The sequence below is a fragment of the Neopelma chrysocephalum genome, unplaced genomic scaffold, assembly GCF_003984885.1.
Source record: "Neopelma chrysocephalum unplaced genomic scaffold, ASM398488v2 Primary Assembly neopelma1_71, whole genome shotgun sequence".
In the NCBI taxonomy this organism is placed as follows: Eukaryota; Metazoa; Chordata; class Aves; order Passeriformes; family Pipridae; genus Neopelma; species Neopelma chrysocephalum.
In genome coordinates, this window is record NW_020897731.1 from 13,999,594 (window position 1) to 14,020,234 (window position 20,641).

The 20,641-nt window shown below is 37.5% G+C and overlaps 1 protein-coding gene across 1 annotated transcript in view; it reads left to right on the top strand.

The window, feature by feature from the left end:
* The window catches only part of NWD2 (NACHT and WD repeat domain containing 2), a 53,280-nt gene that overhangs the window by 11,246 nt on the left and 21,393 nt on the right, over positions 1 to 20,641 (top strand). Inside the window, exons 2-3 of the mRNA XM_027686438.1 lie at positions 10,490 to 10,578; positions 15,628 to 15,744. Coding sequence (XP_027542239.1) covers positions 10,490 to 10,578; positions 15,628 to 15,744 — 206 coding nt within the window. The remainder of the gene's footprint in view (positions 1 to 10,489; positions 10,579 to 15,627; positions 15,745 to 20,641) is intronic.

A 20,641-nucleotide genomic window follows, 5' to 3' on the forward strand; every position in this document is an offset into this window, starting at 1 on the left:
ACATTACCTAGTAACATCAAGGCATCAGAAAAATATTTGACTAATAAAAACAGATACATTTTAGAATTTATTTAAAATGGCCTTTTCAACTGGATTATATAATCTTCACTAAAAATAATGCTTAGATGAATCATTAGAATTGGGAAGGGTAAGGGAGAACAGAGATATGATAAATCTCTATTCCTTTACATGTCAATCACTGTTTGGCTCTCAGATATTACATAAACCATCAAAACAAGCCAGTTTTGTGAATTATTTGGCCACATTCAGTGAGTTTTAGCACAGACCCTACCTGGAATTCTCAGGTTATAAACTGTTGTACCACAGGGCCTGTAAGTGGGTGGTAATAGCTAGGCAGATATTGTCTGTCAGTATGTGAAGTAGTCCTGAAAAGAAATCAGTTGAGATTCTCTTCTTTAGGCAAGATGTAGTTCAGTTTGTGGCATTCCTCCCTCATGTAGCCTCATTGTTCTGGGCTTAATGCCCTCTTACAGCTGCTCTCCTTTGCTAGGGTTGTCATTTAATGTCTCCATCTTTGATAACAGTTTCTACAGCAGCCAAGAGCTATTCTGACTGTGCAGTGATGTTATTTAATAGTATTCTCCATTTAGCATCAAGAAAAAATAATCTGTTTCAAGGAAAACTCCTACTGTATTGATGCAAACTTAATACACTGATAGCAAGCAGCACCTCTCACTTCTGTGGGCATCTCTGTACACCCAAAGTGTCAGGTTCAAGACTTTTTTCATCTTCTGGCATAAAAGTCTTCAAATCTTTCACTTGAAGCCCATAGAGTAGGCTGCATTTATCAGTCATGCTTTTCCAGCTGGCCCAACTGACCAGGAGTTTTGAAGTGACCCAAACTGTGGCTATATTCCACCGAGCTTGAGGAGGAATACCACCTGGATTAGAACTTTGTGACTTGTGAACTTAAGTAGAATGTCTAGAGAAGGGAAGGGCAACTTTACAGGGGAGCCAGCAGTGCTTGCAGAGCTCTTCCATAGTTTTGTGGCACTGCCAGATGCAAAGTCACATAGGAGTGTTTATTGGAATTTCTTCAGAATGAGGTGTATTTAATAGGCCTCCACTGGACTGTATTGTGAAATACTTATGTGCTTTTGTGAGACTGGCTTTCTCATGTTTTTTTTGTGGCTCACCACTGCTTTATGCCTTCTCAAAGCCTACAACATACTACTTCATTCACTTCCAGCAGTTGAATCAGCAACTTGTTAGGAGGCCAAATGTCTGTGACATCCCTTTGCTTCATTGATTGCCACAGCCTCATTACCTCAAGTGCTTTAGTAACATACCCTGGTTGTTTTCTCTTTGCTCTAGGGATGTCAGGAGAAGAGTAGTAAAACTACTGCAGTACACAAAACTGAAGTGTTAGAAGTATTTTCCATTGTTGTACAGCCTTTTTTCTGCTTTCTAGGAAATTTCATAATTTTTGGAAGTGTGAGTTGACACCTCTTAATAAATTAGTAGGATTTTTGCACATAATTTTGTTACTGCACTGACCCCCTTTTTCTGTCTTCTGTTATTCATTTTTGCAGAGCTCATTCAGAATTCCTCCTTCAGATTTCACAAGAAGTTTTTCTTTCATATTAATTTTGATCATAGTTGCAAATTCTTGTCCTTGCAGGCCTTGTTGTTTTCCAGTGCTTAGTTGTAATAAGCTTTGGTGTTCTGCAGAGATAATTTTCAGACTTAAATTTGGTGTTTCTAAATGTGCTGTGTCTTCAGTTCCTCCTGTCACATCATTTAATTGTATGACAGCAATTGTTTGCAAATTGTCATGTTTCCTGCAGCTTTTCCTAGCTTACTTTATTAACTGAAAGAATTAGACTTTGTTGGATTCTTCCACTTGTGCAGTTTGCAGAGTGCAAAATTCTCCCCCTTTAGAGATTCTGCCTTCAGCCCATGGTGCCACTAAAGCTCCTGCTGTTGCTTGCCATTTGTATGCAGATGCATTTGCATTTGCAGTGTTTGTCACAAATCACAGTCAAGGGACACAAGGATGCCTAGGTACCCTAGCTGCAGTCTAGGGATCATTTGCAGGATTGGGAAAGGATTCCAGGTCAACCTAATTCTTCTTCTTTTATTTTAGAACACCTACCTGTAAGGGTGCTGTGTTCCCAAAGGTTAGTTAATTAGGACACATTATGAGATAAAATTCTGCTTCAGTCTTCACCTACACCATAACCACTAGATTTAAGTGTCCATACTGTTTATTTACTGATCGATTTATTTATAGATTGAAGGATTTCACCCAAACTCTGTGGAAGTCAGTAAGGATCAAAAGGTAGGGGTTTCAATATGTGCCACAAATATAGAACTTGTTTTAAAATCTGCTGAGGTTAGCAGATCTTTCCATTAACTGCACAGACTTTTGGATCAGACTCCAAAATTTTTTCGTGTAAGCATACTGCACACATAATAGAACTCTCAGAAACCAACATTTGCTTTAAATTGGGAAGACAATCATGTGAATAATGAAAATTTAAATCTTGATATTTGAATATAGGAACCACTTTTCCCTTCTGTCATATCATTTCAATACTGATGTTTCCCCCAAATTCTGTATTTTAACATGGGTCTTGACCCCTCTGATTTTACTAGTCAACTTTTTTTTTTTTTTTTAATTTTTTGGGTGTAAGTGTTAAACCAATAGGTGGCACTGGTTAATCGTATTAATAGTCAAGATGCAGGGTATTTTAGAAGATGACGCTGTGAAATCTGGCCATTATAATTGTAAAAACATTACCATTTTAAAAGAAAATACATATTATATATGTTTGTGTGTGCGTATTGTATATGCCTTGTTTAAATGTGTCATCTTACTGAACTGACAGTAGGGAACATTTCAGAGAAATAGGTTTTAAAATTATGCCTCATTTTAAATCAGATATTGTTTGATTTGGGGCTAAAAAAGAAGAGGTAATTGATGCAACTAGAGGTTTTAGGCTTAAAATTACACCCTAAATTTTGAATCCTGCCTCAGATAGTTATGTCTTTTGTTTTGAAAATGTGTTTGTTAAATGTTCTGGTGTAGACCACAAATTTGTAGTCACATCCTGTCATTTCTTCCCAATTGAGAGACACATTTCAGAATTGCATACTATTTTAATATTATTTTTCATTATTTCATCTGACTTTTGTGGTAAGCAACCATTTATCTGGGCTGAAATACTCAGTCCACTGTTGTACTTATGTTTTTTAAGAAATGAGACACGTAGACTTTCTGCACATCTTGTGAGAGAGATCCCACCATGAGGCAGAGTGGGAAAACACAGATGTGTACATCACAGTAATGTTGCGGTGTTTTGCTAGTCAGAATTTATTTGAAGGGTTACAGTCCGTTATGTTGTTTAGCTTAATTAATGAATGGTCTTCAGTCTGTCCAGTTTCTCATTTGCCTTCTAGAGAACCAGTAGAGATGTGAAAGTTAGCAGTGTTGTTTGGGGAGGGGACACTGGGAGAAGTGATCCAGACCAACTTGTTCCCACTCCCAGTCTACCTCATCTTGGGAAGCTTTGAGTGTTTATTCTAATGCTCTCTACTCACTGAAACTCCAAGGGAAAAAAATGCCAACAGTGTCTATGGAGTTCATTTTCTGGGAAGGGAAGGGTACTTGCAAGCTCAAGTCTTTTTTCCCTTTCTTACCTGCTACATGATTCAAACTCATTGCAAAGCGCTCTGCGATTCTCAGATGAAAGGCACTATAGAAATGCAGATTACTTATTATTATGGTATTATTTTCAGAGACAAGGTTTCCATAATATTTAGGGACATTTTTTACCTACTACTAATCAAAGTTTTTGGTAGCACAGGTAATACACAATGCTCTTGTGCATTATTAGTAAAAAAGGCAGCTTAAAAGGAATAATTCAGTTGAAAATCATATGAGTCAAGAACATACTAGCATTAAGAGGCTTGGCAGCCACTTCCTTACTTGGTACTGCTGCTAAGTAATTTTTAAGCTTAGATAATTAAAGTGTAGAAATTCTCACTGCACTTAATAGACAATGGCTATAAAATATCCACATTTTTTAATATTGCAATGCATTTTAAAAAATCCTATGGCAAGAATCTGTCCTACCCTTCCATCAAATCTAAGCATTTACAATACTTAGAGAAAACAAATAGCTAGGTATCTTAGTGGACATGCATTCGGGACTAGATCAGAACTTCTCTGCTCATCCAGGGCTTCCATAGTTGCAGAAGAGACTCCAGCATTATCACAGAATATGCTGAGTTGGAAGGGACCCACAAGGATCATCGAGTCCGACCCTTAGCCCTGCACAGGACCATCCCCAAGAGTCACACCATGTGCCTGAGAGGATCATCCAGACACTTCTTGAATTCTGTCAGTCTTGGTGCTGTGACCACTTCCCTGGGGAGCCTGTTCCAGTGCCCAGTCACCCTCTGGGTGAAGAACCTTTTTCTAATATCTGACCTAAACCTCCTCTGACACAACATCTGCCATTCCCTTGGGTCCTGTCACTGGTCACTACACAGAAAGATCAGTGCTTGGCCCTCTTCTTCCCCTCACAAGGAAGTTGTGACTGCAATGACATCTCCCCTCAGTCTCCTCTTCTTCAAGCTGAACAGACCAAGCAATCTCAACTGCTCCTCATATGGCTTCCCCTCAAGGCCCTTCACCATCTTCATTGCCCTCCTTTGGACATTCTCTAATAGCTGAATACCTTTCTTATATTGTGGTGCCTAAAACTGCACACGGTATTCAAGGTGAGGCATACAAGTGCAGAGCAGAGCAGGACAATCTCCTACCCCACCCATCTGGTGATGCTTTGCCTGATGCTCCCCAGGACACAGTTGGCCCTCCTGGCTGCCAGGGCACCGCTGACTCATATTCAACTTGCCTTTGACCAGGACCCTCAGGTGCCTTTCCAAGGTACTGCTTTCCAGCATCTTATTCCTCAGTCTGTACAAACATCCCAGATGGCCCCATTCCAGGTGCAGAATTCAGCACTTCCCCTTGTTGAACTTGATATGGTTGGTGATTGCCCAGTCCTCTCATTTGTTGAGGTCTCTCTTCAGGGCCTCCCTGCCTTCAAGGAAGTCAACAGTTCCTCCCAGTTTTGCATTATCTGCAAACTTGCTTAGTATCCCTTCCAGTCCTGCATCCAAAGTCATTTATGAAGATATGGAAGAACACAGGGCCTGAGATGGAGTCCTGTGGAACCCCACAAATGACAGGTCACCACTATTACCCTCTGTGCTCAACCCATGTTAATAAACATACTGGTGTGAATTTTTGCAGGACACTGCTAACAGAGAATTAGGCTAAAAGAAGTGATGAGAATACCCCCAGCAAGTGTCCTGACCCACTACTGCAAATCACGAGAACACCAACAATGGAGGAGGTGATACAGAAATTGTTTTTGCTGTGAATACAAGGAGCTGCTCTTTCTTGGGTGACAAACTGGAGATGAAACCTGTTGGCAGCTCTGTGACTCCATATGACATTCATTTCTACAGTGCCTTGAACAGCTGCAAGGGCAGCTTTTTTTTTTTCTTCTTCTTCTTCTTTTTCTGCCTGGGTTCTTCCAGGTTCAGCTGCCTGCCTCAACTTGTTATGTCAGTCAGCAATTTTTCTGCTGGCTCCCCCAAGCTGGATAATGCAGTGTTCCTCTGTCAGTAAACAGTGGCAGGGCAAACATCCTCCCTGCTTAGGATTTTCCTCTACTTGAGGACCGTAGCTTGCATCATACATGGGTAAGGTTACTCACAGGTTACATTTCCGTGAACAGATTGTCAACTTGAATGTGCTGCTCCCTTGAAGGTGATAGAGTGGGGCTCATGGTCCCCACATGGGCGCCCCCTGCACAACACAGAATAGGCGCATGAGGCTGAGCAACCTCCTGTTTAGCTGCATCAAGCCTAGATTGAGTAAGAGTTGTGTGACTGCAGCTCATGTACGTGAAAACAGCCATTCCAACCACTGTGGCTGAACTCAGACCGGCACAACTACTAGCAAGAAGATAATATATTTGGTCTTAGGACAGAATAACTGGTGCTTGAAAATGAGCAATTTCCATTAGGCTTACGTGATAACTCAGTTCATTTGCATATTCATTTTGAAATTTTCTTCAATAAGGCTATGTTCCATGGCTTATTTTATCCCAGAGATTAATGTTTGGAAACTCTTTGTAAATACATATCATCTGTTTACTAACACAAGAATGTAAAATGTACTTTCTCTGTTAAAATAAGTGACTTTAATAGCAGAAGGGTTTGAAGGTCAGACTTTGGCATGGAAATAGTTCATGCTGAGAAGCAGCACCATGACATACTCTGATGGAAACTGGCATTGATTGAACTGAGCTACAAGCCTTCAGAAATCACACTGCACACAAACAGTCATGTTTAAACAGACAGCAGAAAGGATGTAGATGCATATGTGAGTAATTCAGTTCATCCTCAGCATTACACTGGGGAGTATCAGGAGAAGGAGGGCTGCACTGACATTCTCAGTCAGTTCAAAGTGTAGGAGTGGGCAGGAGAGTGTGGTTATGGAATGGCTTAGGAGGCAACAAGAGTTAACTCTTGTATGGAAGATGTGTGTTCAGCAACACTGTCTTGCACAGGACTGTTGGGTTTTGGTTTCATTTAAATACTGGAAAGAAGTTTAAAGTTGGCTTTTTTTTAAGTTTTGTCTTATGTTTTTGCAGATGTAATTTCATTCCCATAGTTTATTGTGGACTATCATTTGTATTTCTGAGTTTCACAATTAACATTAGGAGGTGTAGAAAGCTCATCTCACAACTATTGTCTCTTTTTGGCTGCTAGAAGAATGTAATTTAGTTAATCCATTCATCTCCAGCAGCAGCCTGGAAGGTGGAATTTGCCTGTGTGACATTTTTGTTGTTAAGAACTGCCAGCTTCACAGATTTGCTGTCACTTTAAATCAAGTTAGATTATATTTAATCAAAGCAGCTTATCTGCCATCCATACTAATTACCATAGTTCATCTTAACTATATGCACTTCTGTTTCCTTAAAGTTTCACAATTTATTACAAATACAGGAATTCTTAAAATTAATTAATATAGGCACCAGACTCAAATTCCATTAGATATGAAGGTAGGAATAAAAACACAGGATGGGTATGCTGAGTGTCTTATCTAGAACACAGTTCTAGTTGAAGAAATGTTTTATCTATTTCATTTGTAAGATATTACAAGTGTAGCACTACTCTTGCAGTGTGTTGTTTCATTTTCTGAACAAGACTCTACACATTATGCTTCAGGGAACAGCACCACATTCTAAAACTAGAGCTAGCGTGGTTCTGCAGTATAAATCCTATGGGCATAAAAGGAAAGTAGCAGAATATGGTTTTATCTGTTGTAAACCTCAGGCAAAATATTTTTCATTTATCATTTAATCATGTTTGCTGTTAAATTCTGCTTTTTTTTCCAATACTTCCTTTTTTTTTGGTTCCTGCACCTTAGCCTATTTTAGATCCCTATTAATACTGTTCAGTCTACTGTCACATTTAAGTAACAGCAAATAATAACTCTGCATTGTTGCCTCCTTAATAATGAAGTTGTAGTCATGATTGATTTCCCTTTAAAAAGGCATGAATCATTTTCGTTTGCCTCAGTAACTGAGTAGTAACTTACTACAAGTTGGTTTTAACAGAGTTTATTCTACTAAATCATGAAGATATGACACTCTGTGTTTTCACAAAGTTGCATGCCAAAATTAACCTCTGTTTAGGCAAAGTATAGAATATATAGTCTTCTATCACTGACTGATCTAAGAGTCTCAGCTACTGTGAAGTTAAAAAAAGTGGAGTATTTCAAATGAAACCAACTACACAGATAGCTTTTATCACAAGGTACAGCAACACTGTGCAGTAAAGTGACTCTAAAATAGCACTGAGAAAAGTTGCTTTGGAGCCAAAATAATATTGCTATGTTGGCACCATGCAACCCTCTAGCTAATTGGCCTTGTTAGCTGTATACTACATTCTGCAAGAAAAGGTTGACTTAGGCACTAAAGTATGAGAGAAAATTAATGACTGTGGATCCTAAGGAGGGAGAGTCCCATCCATCCCTCTATTTCCTTATGTACTAACACAGGCAGTTCTGGGCTGAACACGCTGTTTTTTTCACTCCATTCCTAAATATTTATAGGGTATGTCTGTATTCAGATCTGGAGATGAGGTGAATCTCTTGATCATCACTGTCTAATATACTTTGACTCACGTCATGGAGCGGTCTTGGTGTGCATGCATTGGGTTCCTTTCAGATGAAAAACGGGAAGATAACTCCAGGAACTCACCTAATGCACTCTAAATGTTTGTAAGGGTTGAGCTCAATCCAAAGTAAAATCCCCTGAAAAACATATGGCACGGACATTATGTCCTTGGCACCAGCTATTTTACTCTACAGTTTTGCTCCCACTAGCCCAGACAGTAGCAAAAATCTTCCCAGGCACTGTACGAGGGCCAGGAATTGGACTCAATGATCCTTGTGAGTCCCTTCAAACTCAGCATATTCTGTTATTCTATGACTAACCTTTCTCTTGAAGTGCTGTCAACAGAAACTCAAGTCAACCATGAACTCGTGTAGTTGAGTCTTGAAGAACTCCAAGGGCACAGTAGCTTCTCCTAGCGTCCAGCCTGAACTTCCCAAGCTGTAATATGTTGCTGTTGCTTTTGTTGTACTCTCTGACACTGGCACAAAGAGCTTGGCTCCATCATCTTTGTAAATGCCTGAGAAGTAGTTATAGGCTGTGATTAGGCCCCTCTTACAGTCTTCACTGGTCTAAACACACCCAAATCCCCCAGTCTCTCCTTGTAGGCCACATGCTTTTGGCTTCTACTTCAGTAGGCTCTCCAGTTTTTTCCCCATCCTCCTGATTTGGATGTGCTGGGGATAACGCTCCTGGTGCAGCCTCTTCAGTGTCAAGAAGAGGAGTGTAATAACCTCCCAAGAGGAAGTGAGAAGAGGGGACGTGAGGCCACACTCATCCAAGCGTAGCACAGAGCAGGGTTCAAATTGGATTATAAAAGTTCTGCACTTCAGATTTAGAATCTTGCCTTGAGTGGCATGCAGACAGTCCAATAGAAAGCTTGTGATGGAGCAAGGACTTGACAATGCTTCTTGGACCATTGTCTTCAGAACACATAAGCATAGTTAGTACAGTCTAAAACATAAAGTCATAAATACATAATATTATATTCTTGCACTTACAGAGGATGTTTTATGGAAACTACTACATCTTTGACTTTTTTCTCCATCAAAAGTTTGTGAAGGAAGAACTGCTGTAATTCAGATAAATTGAATTAAAGTCCTGATTGCACTTTTCAGCCTTTGTGGTATAGCCTTACCTTAATGAAAATTTCACAAGAAATAATTCTCTGGATTGCTTTCTGTTTATGAAAATAAATGGTAATTATACCACACATTTGTGCAATATTTCAAAGATATACTTAAATAGTAAGAAGGATATTATTACATTGTTGTAATAAATTGAATTACAGTTTTCACCATCTCCTAGAATTTTTCAAAATAAAAACCATTATAAATGTGTGGCCATGATTCTATGAACAGACCTCTGACTTAGATATATCAGCTGTGTCTCTGATTGTGGCTCTAAAGCATTGTTAGATTTGCATACATGTCTCTCGTTTGCAACAACATGAGAAATGTCAAATCAGTTTTAATCTATTATTTTGTTTCAGATATTCTTCATCATTCGTAGGTTAACACTTCATTTTTCATCACATGGCACTCAAACCTAGGGGTTTACAACAGTTGTGGTTTATTTTTGAAAGTAACTTAGCAACAGTACCATCCCTTTTTGATCTCAACTCAGTTGACACTGATTACAATTTAGCAAAATCCATGACATATCTTAGTCTTGTTGTGAAAGAGAACAAAATTTATTATCTACACCAGATTTCATTACTAACCCAATTCACTTCACATTTGACAGTATGTGTGAGTGATATGCTTTACATAAATGTGTTTAGATTAACTTAGACAGAACTTAATAATAATTTTGGTGTCATTGCCATATTGTACTTCATTATCAAAACACATAAGTATTGAGATCTCTTTCATCTTCAGTATATCTCTTTGTTCTATAGTGTTCCTTATTTGTAAAATTCAGCTTTCTGAAAATTAAATAGAACTGATAAAGAAATTCTGACTGCTGAATTACGATATTAATTCAGCTTTACTGTATTGAAATAGGCTGCAATACTAAGATATGTATGAAGCACAATTTTGCCAAATACAAACACATGTGTTTTTACATGTGTTGTTGCACATGCAAATGCTTCCATGTGTTTGTACAAAGTACAATTTGGGGATTAAATCGCAGCACTTGATTTCCATAGCGCTCTCTGTGTGTATGTGTTAAGGGCTCTTTTTTTATGGGATAAATCTGTAAGCCTGACTAAAAGAACAGAGTTTATATAAATATTGTTAATAACATCTTTTTCCCCAACACAGATACAATAGCAGAAAGGAACGCCCTAAGAGAACATGTGTATCCTAAGCTGAGAGAATTCTGCAGGGAAAACTATGGCCTGGAATTTCAGGTAGGTTTTGTTGTGTTGAATCTTGCATTAGTTTTTCCTGATATTAACTCTAGTTAGAACAGATAACCATTTTAAATATCACTGGTAAAATAAAAAATTTCAAAAACTTTATTTCACAGAATCACATGCAGAATGGTTGGGGTTGGAATGGACCACTGGAGGTCATCTAGTCCAACCCCCTGCTAAAGCAGGTTGCACAGGATTGACTCCAGATGGGTTTTGAATATCTCCAAAGAAGGAGATTCCACAAACTCTCTGGGCAATCTCTTCCAGTGCTCTGTCACCGTCACAGAAAGAAGTTCTTCTTTATATACGGATGGAACTTCCTGTGTATCAGTTTCTGCCTGTTGCCTCTTGTCCTATTGCTTGGCACCACCAAGAAAAGCCTGGCTCCATCCTCTTGACACCCACCTTTAAGATATCTGTATACTTGGATAAGATCCCCTCTCATTCATCTCTTTTAGAGGCTAAACAGGCCTACCTCTCTCAGCTTTTGATGTACTTAAATTATTTTACAAGCAGATTTGAGGTAAATTCTGAATAGATGAAAACATACAGTTTTACAATGCAACATTGTATTGATAGTAAAAGTAATATGGCAACAAACTGATGGCCTTAGCTTTAGAAACTTAATGAAATGACCTCTATTTTAGATATTCAAAGTATATAAGAAGAAATAATTTTACATCTGAATTACTGTGTTGTTCTTCTGGAAACCATACTTAAGTTCCACTGTAATGTGGAAAATAAATTAACTAGGTGAATACACAAACTGGATTACCAAAATGAATTGAACATGGAACATTTTTATTGTGATTATATACTGTGGAATTTTCTTCCTTTAATGTCAATTGTAACATTCCCATTGCTCCAGTCAGTTCATATTTTCCTTTGTATTATAAGAGACATAGACCCATACACATCATTGGCAAGAGCCAACTGGTAATAAAGACAGTTGCATTTGACTTAAAACAGGTGTGTTTGGCATTACTGTAAAGTCACTGGTACTTTAAGTCAGTTATATCCTAATTCACAGTCCCTTATATGTCAGCAGGCCTGAAACTGGCTCTCTGCTAAGAGAAACAAATACAGCTTACAATGTTGTAAAAATGTTGTTTCCCAAAAATTATGGCTCTACATCCTCAAGCCTTCCTCACATCCTTAGTGACCCCACCCCTAACTCATCTCTCCAGAGTGTAGCTTACTTGGAAACAATTAATGCCTTTTATGCAACATCCTGTTCCTCCCAGTGTATTATTCCTGATGCACATGCAGCTGGTTTTTAATCAAAATAAAAAGTTCTTAAATTAGGATATTTGGGTTTAATTCCCTGAGTCACAGGGAAGTTGCTGAATCTGCATGGTGGTAAATTCCAGAGTGATTTTTGATTATGGCTATAAAAGAATTTCATCTGAAGGTCCTAGCTCATCAGCTGATTGGGAAGTCCCAGCTGCAGTAGTACATGAAAGGAATGGCAAAAGATATTTAAATAATATTTTTCTCGTATTACTACTATGTGATATTCATGGAAAATATCAGTCATTTATTTCTCAGTCATCTTTGAGGAGACATCTCAATGACAGGAAGGAAATGTCTTTTCCAAGTAGATCGTAATCCACTGAGTTCTTTGTGAGAGGAAGCATATCTTTCTTCAAACAGATTGTAATGTGGTCTCTAAGGGATGAATAATTAAGTTTACTGTAGTTGATATTCATGGGAGCAAATTATTTTATTATATAGTTTCAACACCAGGAGCATCTTTATGTGATATGAGGTCTGAGAGACAGTTCCACTGACATAGTTCTGAAAACAGCTAGAAAGCTATCACATTTCTGTGGAAGCAAAGTAGGAAAATGCACAAAAATTACCAAGGGAAAATAGTAAAGCCTTTTGAAAGAGGCTCTGAGGTAGACTTTAGCAAAATATATTTTTTTTGCCTATGCTAATCCTGATAAGCTGAGTTTCTGAGGTTAGCATGAAAAATCAAGACTACAGTTTTTAGTGCAATGGGATCATTAAAGTATTATGTAGTTTTCAGATAAAGGGATAAATTTATATTTCTCGGTACAGAGCAGAACACATAACTTTTCATCCTGATATGTAATCTTCTGCTGACCAAACGAGAACTACCTTGTGTGTCACTATCACAAAATGCACTATTCAGGACACCCTCTACCTGATAAATCATGACCCAAATGAAATGCATTTGAGTACGTGCATTACTCCAGCGTTCAGTGAGTCATCTGGGTGCACTCAAAAGTGTTTTAGTTGTTGCAAAGCATGTGATCATCAATTTGGTGGAAGAACATAATCACCATATGTGTGCAAGTAGAACTGACTGTATTCAATCATACTATGAATTTGTTTGCTCAATGGACTTTTCATTGAATCAGAAAATATTTCTCGAAAAAATAGATATTGGTGAAGACAGAAAGCAAGCAATCTGAGTAAAAGACTTCCAGAGTGCATGGTGGTTTTGACCTGAAATACAGTATTTTTATAGGAGAGGATGGAGAGGTTAAAGAAAGTGGTTGTAAGTGAAAATTTTGGGAAGATAACTAACCATAGTTAGTTAGCAGCATACTCTTTTCTTCTTCAGAACAATTAACTGTTTCAAATAATTTCCACCAGGAGATATATATGCTAGAAAGAAAGTGGAATTTGTCATGAATTAAATTTTTTAGTGCCTTTTTTAAGCTCTTGGAAGTGATAAAGATAAAATTATTTCATCTCCTCAGAAAAATCTGTGAAACTGTAAGATTGGTAGGACAAAAGCTAAAGTAAGCAAAACGAAACACTGAATTATGAACAAAAACTCTATTAGGTGGCTAATATGGAATTGAACTAGACCAGTGTCAGTCCACTGTGTGTAAGCAGCTCTTGCACAGGGCACTGGTTGTCGTATCATCTTGGGAGCCTTTCTGAAAGTTAGAGTGTGTTTTTGTCAACCATTTTTTCAAGTGTAAGTGAAAATATGCTTCAACATCAGATATAGTTGTCTCCTTGTTCCATTTCTTTCATTTTGTAAATCCTATTCATTTTAGTTAGTATAAAGAATAACTGATGAGACTTTAATTTTTAATTTCTTGGTGTCTTCAGAGGTTTTATGGATAAAATATTTTCTTTTGCAGGGCAATATTGTAACACATTAAGATACTACGTGCCAAAATTGTGTTACCCCATAAAAATAACACACAGAACGCAGCTGCTGAGCCCCTACAATATCTGGTATTCCAGGGAATTTCCTCTTCACATTTACAGAATTAACGTGATTTCTGAACAGTTAATTAAAATAGAAATTGCCTTTATGTTTCAGAAGAACTTGAGCCGCACAATAAATTCTTTCAACCAGTAATTCACATATTTTTGACTGTATGCTAAGATCTGTATGCAAAGGATTTTATGACTGGCACATTTTAGCTTTATTGTACATAATGCAGGTAATCAGACAGCTGAATTCAATGTGAAATTCAATAATAAAGTTTTTTTAATAAATTACAGAAAGGAAAGAGGAAGCGAGGAACATATTTTTCCTAATGAGACTAAAAGAGAAAGAAAAAGAAATCAGTGCAAATGAGGGAAATAGGAAGGCTGTTTGAAATGCAGTTTTGTACCATAGAAAATGCATGTTCCAGCAAAATTTTGGAACACAGTTTCTGTAAAAAATAAAGATATTGAGTGTATTTTCTTGGCAGTGTAAGCTACAATGCATTCCATACCTTGGATTTTTTCACTCATCATCAGTCACACAAGACACTACCTCTTGTGTTTAGCAACAATGTGTCTGCTCCAGCAAACACTGAGGAGCATCCCAAACTTTTCTGGCAGAAATAACCAATGAGACAGTTGACAGTGAAATTACACATAGGCATAAATAGGCATAGGATTTGGTCTTAAACCTTGGTATTTATTGGTATAATTCCAAGAAGATTAACCAGCTGTAAACTGATGAATATTACTTTTACATCAACTCATTATTAGTCCTTATATTAGGTCTTCAAGCTGATGTTATAATCTGTGTAGACAACAGCTAGTTTTATGATTCTGTTACTCATAGAAACATCAGAGTGCTTCCACAGTACAATCAATATCGCAATAAATAATATTGTAATATATTAATGTCTTAATACAATTTTGATTGCTTTTTTTAACTGTCCATTTGGACTTCATTGTTTTTGTTCAAGTTATATACAGGATGTTAAGAATCAATAGTAGCTTAAATGAAAAGAGTAGTAGCACGTGCCATAACTTTTGTACCAAAAGAAACTCATACATATGATCCCTATTCTTTTAAATTCAATTTCCCAGAGTAAAAAGTCAGCCTTTTAGTTAAAATGTGTAGTGAAATCACATTTCATCACTTAATTTCCTCAAATAAATTTAACATCCATATTCCAGTTTCTCCCAGGAGTTTGTTTGCAACTAATTAGCATCAGAAAACTGAGTCAGTAGCTACAGACAAAAATCTGGACAGCAATCTGTTTGCCACTTTATATCTATAAAATCTCTGCTTCCAAAGTATAAGGATCAACTAACAAAGGAAGTATAATATTATAGAACAATACCTATTCTTTTTTTCGAGCCACGTGCACAGGATGAGTTTATATCCTGTGGATACAAGTGACACAGGGTGTCAAGTCATGGTCTTGACTGTGATCCACAGTGAAACTCCCATTAATTTTCATGGAGCCAGGATTTTTTTCAACGTTTTTGTCATTATTCTTACCTGTCCGTAATATGCAATCTAGTAGCAAATAAAAACTACATCAAATCAAGATCTCGTCATGCTAATCTCTGCACAAAAATATGACTATTAAATGAGACAATGTCCCAGAAGGGACTATCTGGGAGGGAAAGTGAGAGGCTTGCATTGTCATTTACCTGAGGAAACCCTGCTAGTCTGTGTAAGGACTGGATATAGACCTCATTGGTTTTTACTGCACTGTAGAGCAATGCTTGGCAGTGTATGGAATGTTGACAAAGCTAATTTTTAATTTGATCAGTAGCAAGAGCATATGATAAGTAACTATATTGCATACTATTTTCCAGGTCATAGACTTATACTGGGGAGTTGAAGCAGATGAGTGGGACAGTCCAGAGCTGCAAAAGACTCGTATGAAACTGTTAGAAGACTGCTTGAAAAGTTCTGCAGGTCCATGTTTTGTTGTGGGTATAAAAATAATGTTTTACTTTACAAAAAAAAAATAATGTTATCTATCCTAACATGCATGATTCAGTAACAAATGTGTGAATTTCTTCTTTTTAAAATATTATATATTCCTTGCTGTACATTTGCTATACTGCATCCAAATGTTTCCCTATACAGCTCTGTAGATTAACAGTGATTACTCAGTATTAGTGGAGAGGAAGGAAGGATCTTTTATGTTTGGTCCCCATAACAAGAGGAGTATGACCGTACTACTATTACAACAGAATTGTGGACAACTTGTTTAAGGAGGCCACAATGAATTAATTCTTGGTACTTCTCACACATACACTATCGGCTGGCCTAGAAAGACTTAATGAAAAACCAGCAGCAGCAAAAAACTGTCTGCTCTGATCAGCCTTTGCTGTTTTGGGTCATAAACCCACAACAAGTTAGGATATCAGGTATTAGCAAGTGAAAAGACTGGAGGTCAGTGACAACCTGAGGAGACAGTCTGTGATATACTGATATACAACTGATTGTTCTCTCCATGGTCCCTTGTTAGACTTCATGGCAAAACAATCTTAAGGCCATGCCTTTGCTATTCCAAATTTCATTTTCTATAATACATTTGCTAAGAAAATAATTTAGAAACGGTATTTTTCTCCTCTCCTACATAAATGTAGCTAAGTGATCTGTAATCCTTAGACTTGTCATAGTAAGACAGAGAAGAGTTCTGAAAAAAACCTGGAAGTCCTTGATTTTTTTTTTTTAAGGGAGGAATGTTAAAGATTTAGTGAACTGAACCACAGAATCCCTTGGGGTTGGAAGGGATACAAAACACTGCCTGCTATGAAAGCTGGAGATCACGTATCTCCATGCCAAAGATTTGACAAAGAGCAAGCTGTGTCATTCTGTACTTTTATCACACCCTTAAAAAGATCTCTCTGGCTCTCATTCATTCACCTGCTTGTCTCACTTTGTTATTTAGCTTCAGAGGCCTGGGGAACAAGGGCTTTCCTCAGCTTGACCGTAAGAGCCCAGCGCTTGGAGTACTGAATGGGTTTGATGATGTTGTGACACTGTTTTTCACAAGCACACACTGGCCCAGATCTCTAGAGAGGTTGGGTGTCTTTCATCTTATGTGACTAAATTTAGTTTTCTGGGTTTATTTTTCTGCTTTTTATCTTCCCTTGATGAAAAAACAGAGTTGGAACAGAAAGGCATGGCGTTTTTCCTGTAGCAGCACCCAGTGTCCTTAGATATGGATGTTGTAAAATCTTTCACAGTGAAGGAAACCTTGTCATGAACCATTGCTGCATATTTTAGCAGCTCAGAATCTTGAAGCTTTTAAGAACTGCCTGCCTGATATTGTTACTAAGGAAAGAAATCAAGCCAAATCAGAATTTTTAAACAGAACAAAACAGTTAGCAAAGAGGTTGCAGTGCGCCAACGATTTCAATATTTATTTCACGTTTTCCAAGTATGGGCCAAAGTAATAGCTCTCCCAATGACTGGCAAAACTACAGAAATCAGTTTATGCACATTTGTTTTTTGCTCTGCTGTACCGTAGTGAGATGGGGTTTATTTCAATTACAACACAAATTGAAGATGATTCTACTCCAACAAGGCGCAATTAGTTTTAATTTATAGTAACATAATTAAAAACTGACTTTGGCACTGCAGGCTTTGGGCAACTTCCCATTTCTTGAGAAAGTTCTATAAAATGTGCTGCTTCCATTCAGCTGGGTATTTTTTTTGTACTTTTCAATTACCACTTTTTGAATTGAGACACAGATCTGGGATTAAATTGGACTATTCAGAATTAACTACTAGGTATGGATTGATTTTAGAAAGTGTTTCTTTATGGCACTTTGTGCCTGCATTGTAGTATCAGATGGAGAGAAAACAAAATTCAGTTCTTAAATTAGTGCAGTGCCTACGTTGGAAGTCCCCAGCTTTTCTGCAGATATGAAGCAACAAAATCTAAATTAACACATATTCATAAACACAAAGGAGAAAGCAGTTCTGAAAAAAGGCGTAATTAATTTGCTGTGAACACTGTCTTTGAGAATGTATAGTCCCCCTCTTACCTGCTGCCTGAGCTCTATTAACACTTGATTCAATTAAGGGAGAGGGGAATTTTTTGGTTTTTTGCTTAGATTGGGGCTTTTTGTTAGGTTGGTGTTTTTGTTTGGGTTTTTTTCTGCTGTGCAAAATCAGTCCCTATTATATGTGATCATTTAAATACTCATAGCCTTTACTATAGGTAAATATATACCATGCTATTTTTGATTTACAGAGTAATTTATCAAGATTCATTTATGAGGAGAAAGGTACTATTTCTGTGGGGAAAATACTTCTCATACAAATTTTATGCAGAAATCATACTAGTTTTCTTTGGAATCTACCTGGGGAGATTAAAATGCAGTGTATTTATTAAATTGTGAACTTTATAAACTCTGCATTGCACAATGATACCAAAGAAAAAATGCATTCAGTGCATCACTGGAACCTTTACATTTTGTTACGTTATGTTACGTTACGTTGTGAATTTGTAAGAGATGGCAACACAGACAGGATGTTAGAGAGACAATAAAGGTTATGTTATGATCCCACAACTAGCACTGATCATGAACAGGATTCATCTATTACAGATCTAGTCTTGACATCTTTTACAATAAATAGGAAGATACGGATACCTCCAGTAATACCTGAGTCATCTTCTGGATAACTGTTTTTCCTTTAACAGCAAGGAGACATTAGACTGCTAATTTAGGAACTCAAATACAGTGCTTGATTTCAGTTAAGGCCATGAGGTATTTCGGGTGTCATTAGTCTATAGTAATTATTTGCAGAATAAGTTTATTTCCCTTTTACTGATATTCCCTAACTAATACTCTAGAACTGACTTGCTGTTGTTAACGCCTTAGTACAGATGAGAAAACTGTCAGGCTTCTCTGCACTTCTCTTCAAACACACCCTGCAAGTTATAACACGTGGGTGCTCTGTTCCATCTGTGTGGCACCACACAGTCTTTGCCTGAACTGCTGTCTTTGCATGACTGTCTCCTGGAAGATTGCAAAATTAAAAATAGAAATGGAAATGAAATGGTAGTCTGTTACCTGTAAAGGTTTGCTCAATTAAATATGTTTGGGATTTTACAAACCTTAGAGATTCTCTCCACCCATCATTCAAATCACCTGGTCCAAAGAATAGTAAAAACATTTTCTACCTACTCTGAACAGCCATTGTAATTTACATTATCCCTCTCAAATTATTGTCAGCTTGTTAATTTCAGCATTAATGAACCTGGTAATGGTATCTATAACCATAATCTTCCTTGTTTGCTAATGGAGAACAGGGCTGACCTTTGAAGATGACCACTTAGAAATATGAGAAACACCAAATATTTTGCAATGAGTCTCCCCATGTCCTCAAGAATTTCCACATCTAAACAACTTGAGCTCCTGCATCATCCCTTGCATTTTCACTGGGCTGCTGAGATATCCCACAGTGTGTTTCTGAAGCTCTGCTTACCACAGACCAACTGTGGATGCCTAAAAGCTCTTTTCCCCATTCTCAGTCCAGGGCAAGGGCAGAAGATAGGGCAGAAGATAGCGATGGACAGGACTGAATTCAAGAGCAACACATGCATCCCTTCCTGAACAGACCCTAGGGAAGCATAAAACTCCGCTTTCACAGAGCTAAAGACCTAGCATTATAAATTTGGGGTTCCCGTAGAATTTTCAAAGAGTATTAGCAATTTACAATATTTGCCATGTCCTTAAATCACCCTGAAGTTGAAGAGGAAGTATGGTAAATTGAGGAGAGAAATGTTTTTTACTGTCTGTATCTTTTTGTTCCTACTGTATAATGCATGCTTTAATCATTCCATAAAGTACACTGCTACACTCTCTCTGCTTAGTACAAATGGTTGATAATTAATTTTGAGTGCATTCCAGCTCAGAGAAAATTCCAAATTATATTACTCCAGCTCTGACGAATGTCCTCAACTCCCATCTCAGTTCTGATGTTACTCTAGGATTTATTCCTAATGTGAAAAGTAAATATATATGGGTTCTGGAATGCATGAATTATATTTTGCTTTTGCTCTCCTGGGAAAATTGCCACACAATTTAAGTTAGGGAGGCTAAAGTCAGTCAAATGTGTCTATACTAAAACATCTAGTTTAGGGGGAATGCTAAGCAACCCCTGCTTTTTGGAAATTCAACTGAAGTTACCTGTGCTTGGGCAATTCAGTATTTAATTTTCCTCAAGGAAGCAGTTCTATATGTAGTTTTCAAGTGAATGGGGAGAAATAGCTGGAGCCAGACATGGTACAACAGTCCAGCTCTTCCAAGAAAGAAATATCAAATTATGAATTTTATTCTCATTCGTCATCTGATTCAAAACCCATCCAAATAACGACTCCCTCTAACATAAGTGGGTTTGTGTTCATTCAGCATATCAGGAATGGCTCCATAGGACTTGTTGGCATTGATCTGGAGTAAAGTATATGTCTGCAGACAATAATCCTGATTTATGTGGACTTGGGCAAGAGGAAAGATTTTTCTGTGAATGTCAAAGTAGAGCTTTGCCTATTTTTTGAAACCCTTCAAAGCAAATAAAGTGATAAATTTTAAAGTCATAGTATGCAACTTTCCCCTCAGCAAGCTTTGGTCTTCTTTCACATCCTCCAGACTAAGAGCTAAAGGGTGTCTATCCCTTTCAGTGTAGTTTGTCTCTGAACAACGGATATACACAGAAAGTGAAATCAAGGATGGGGGGATATTATATGATTAAGCCATTGTAAGTGAATTCCTTCATCTGCTTTAGGGATGGGAATGTATTTTCCTGTGAATCATCTCTGATTCTCTAAATCTAAAATACTTACCCATTTTTTAAACATGGCCC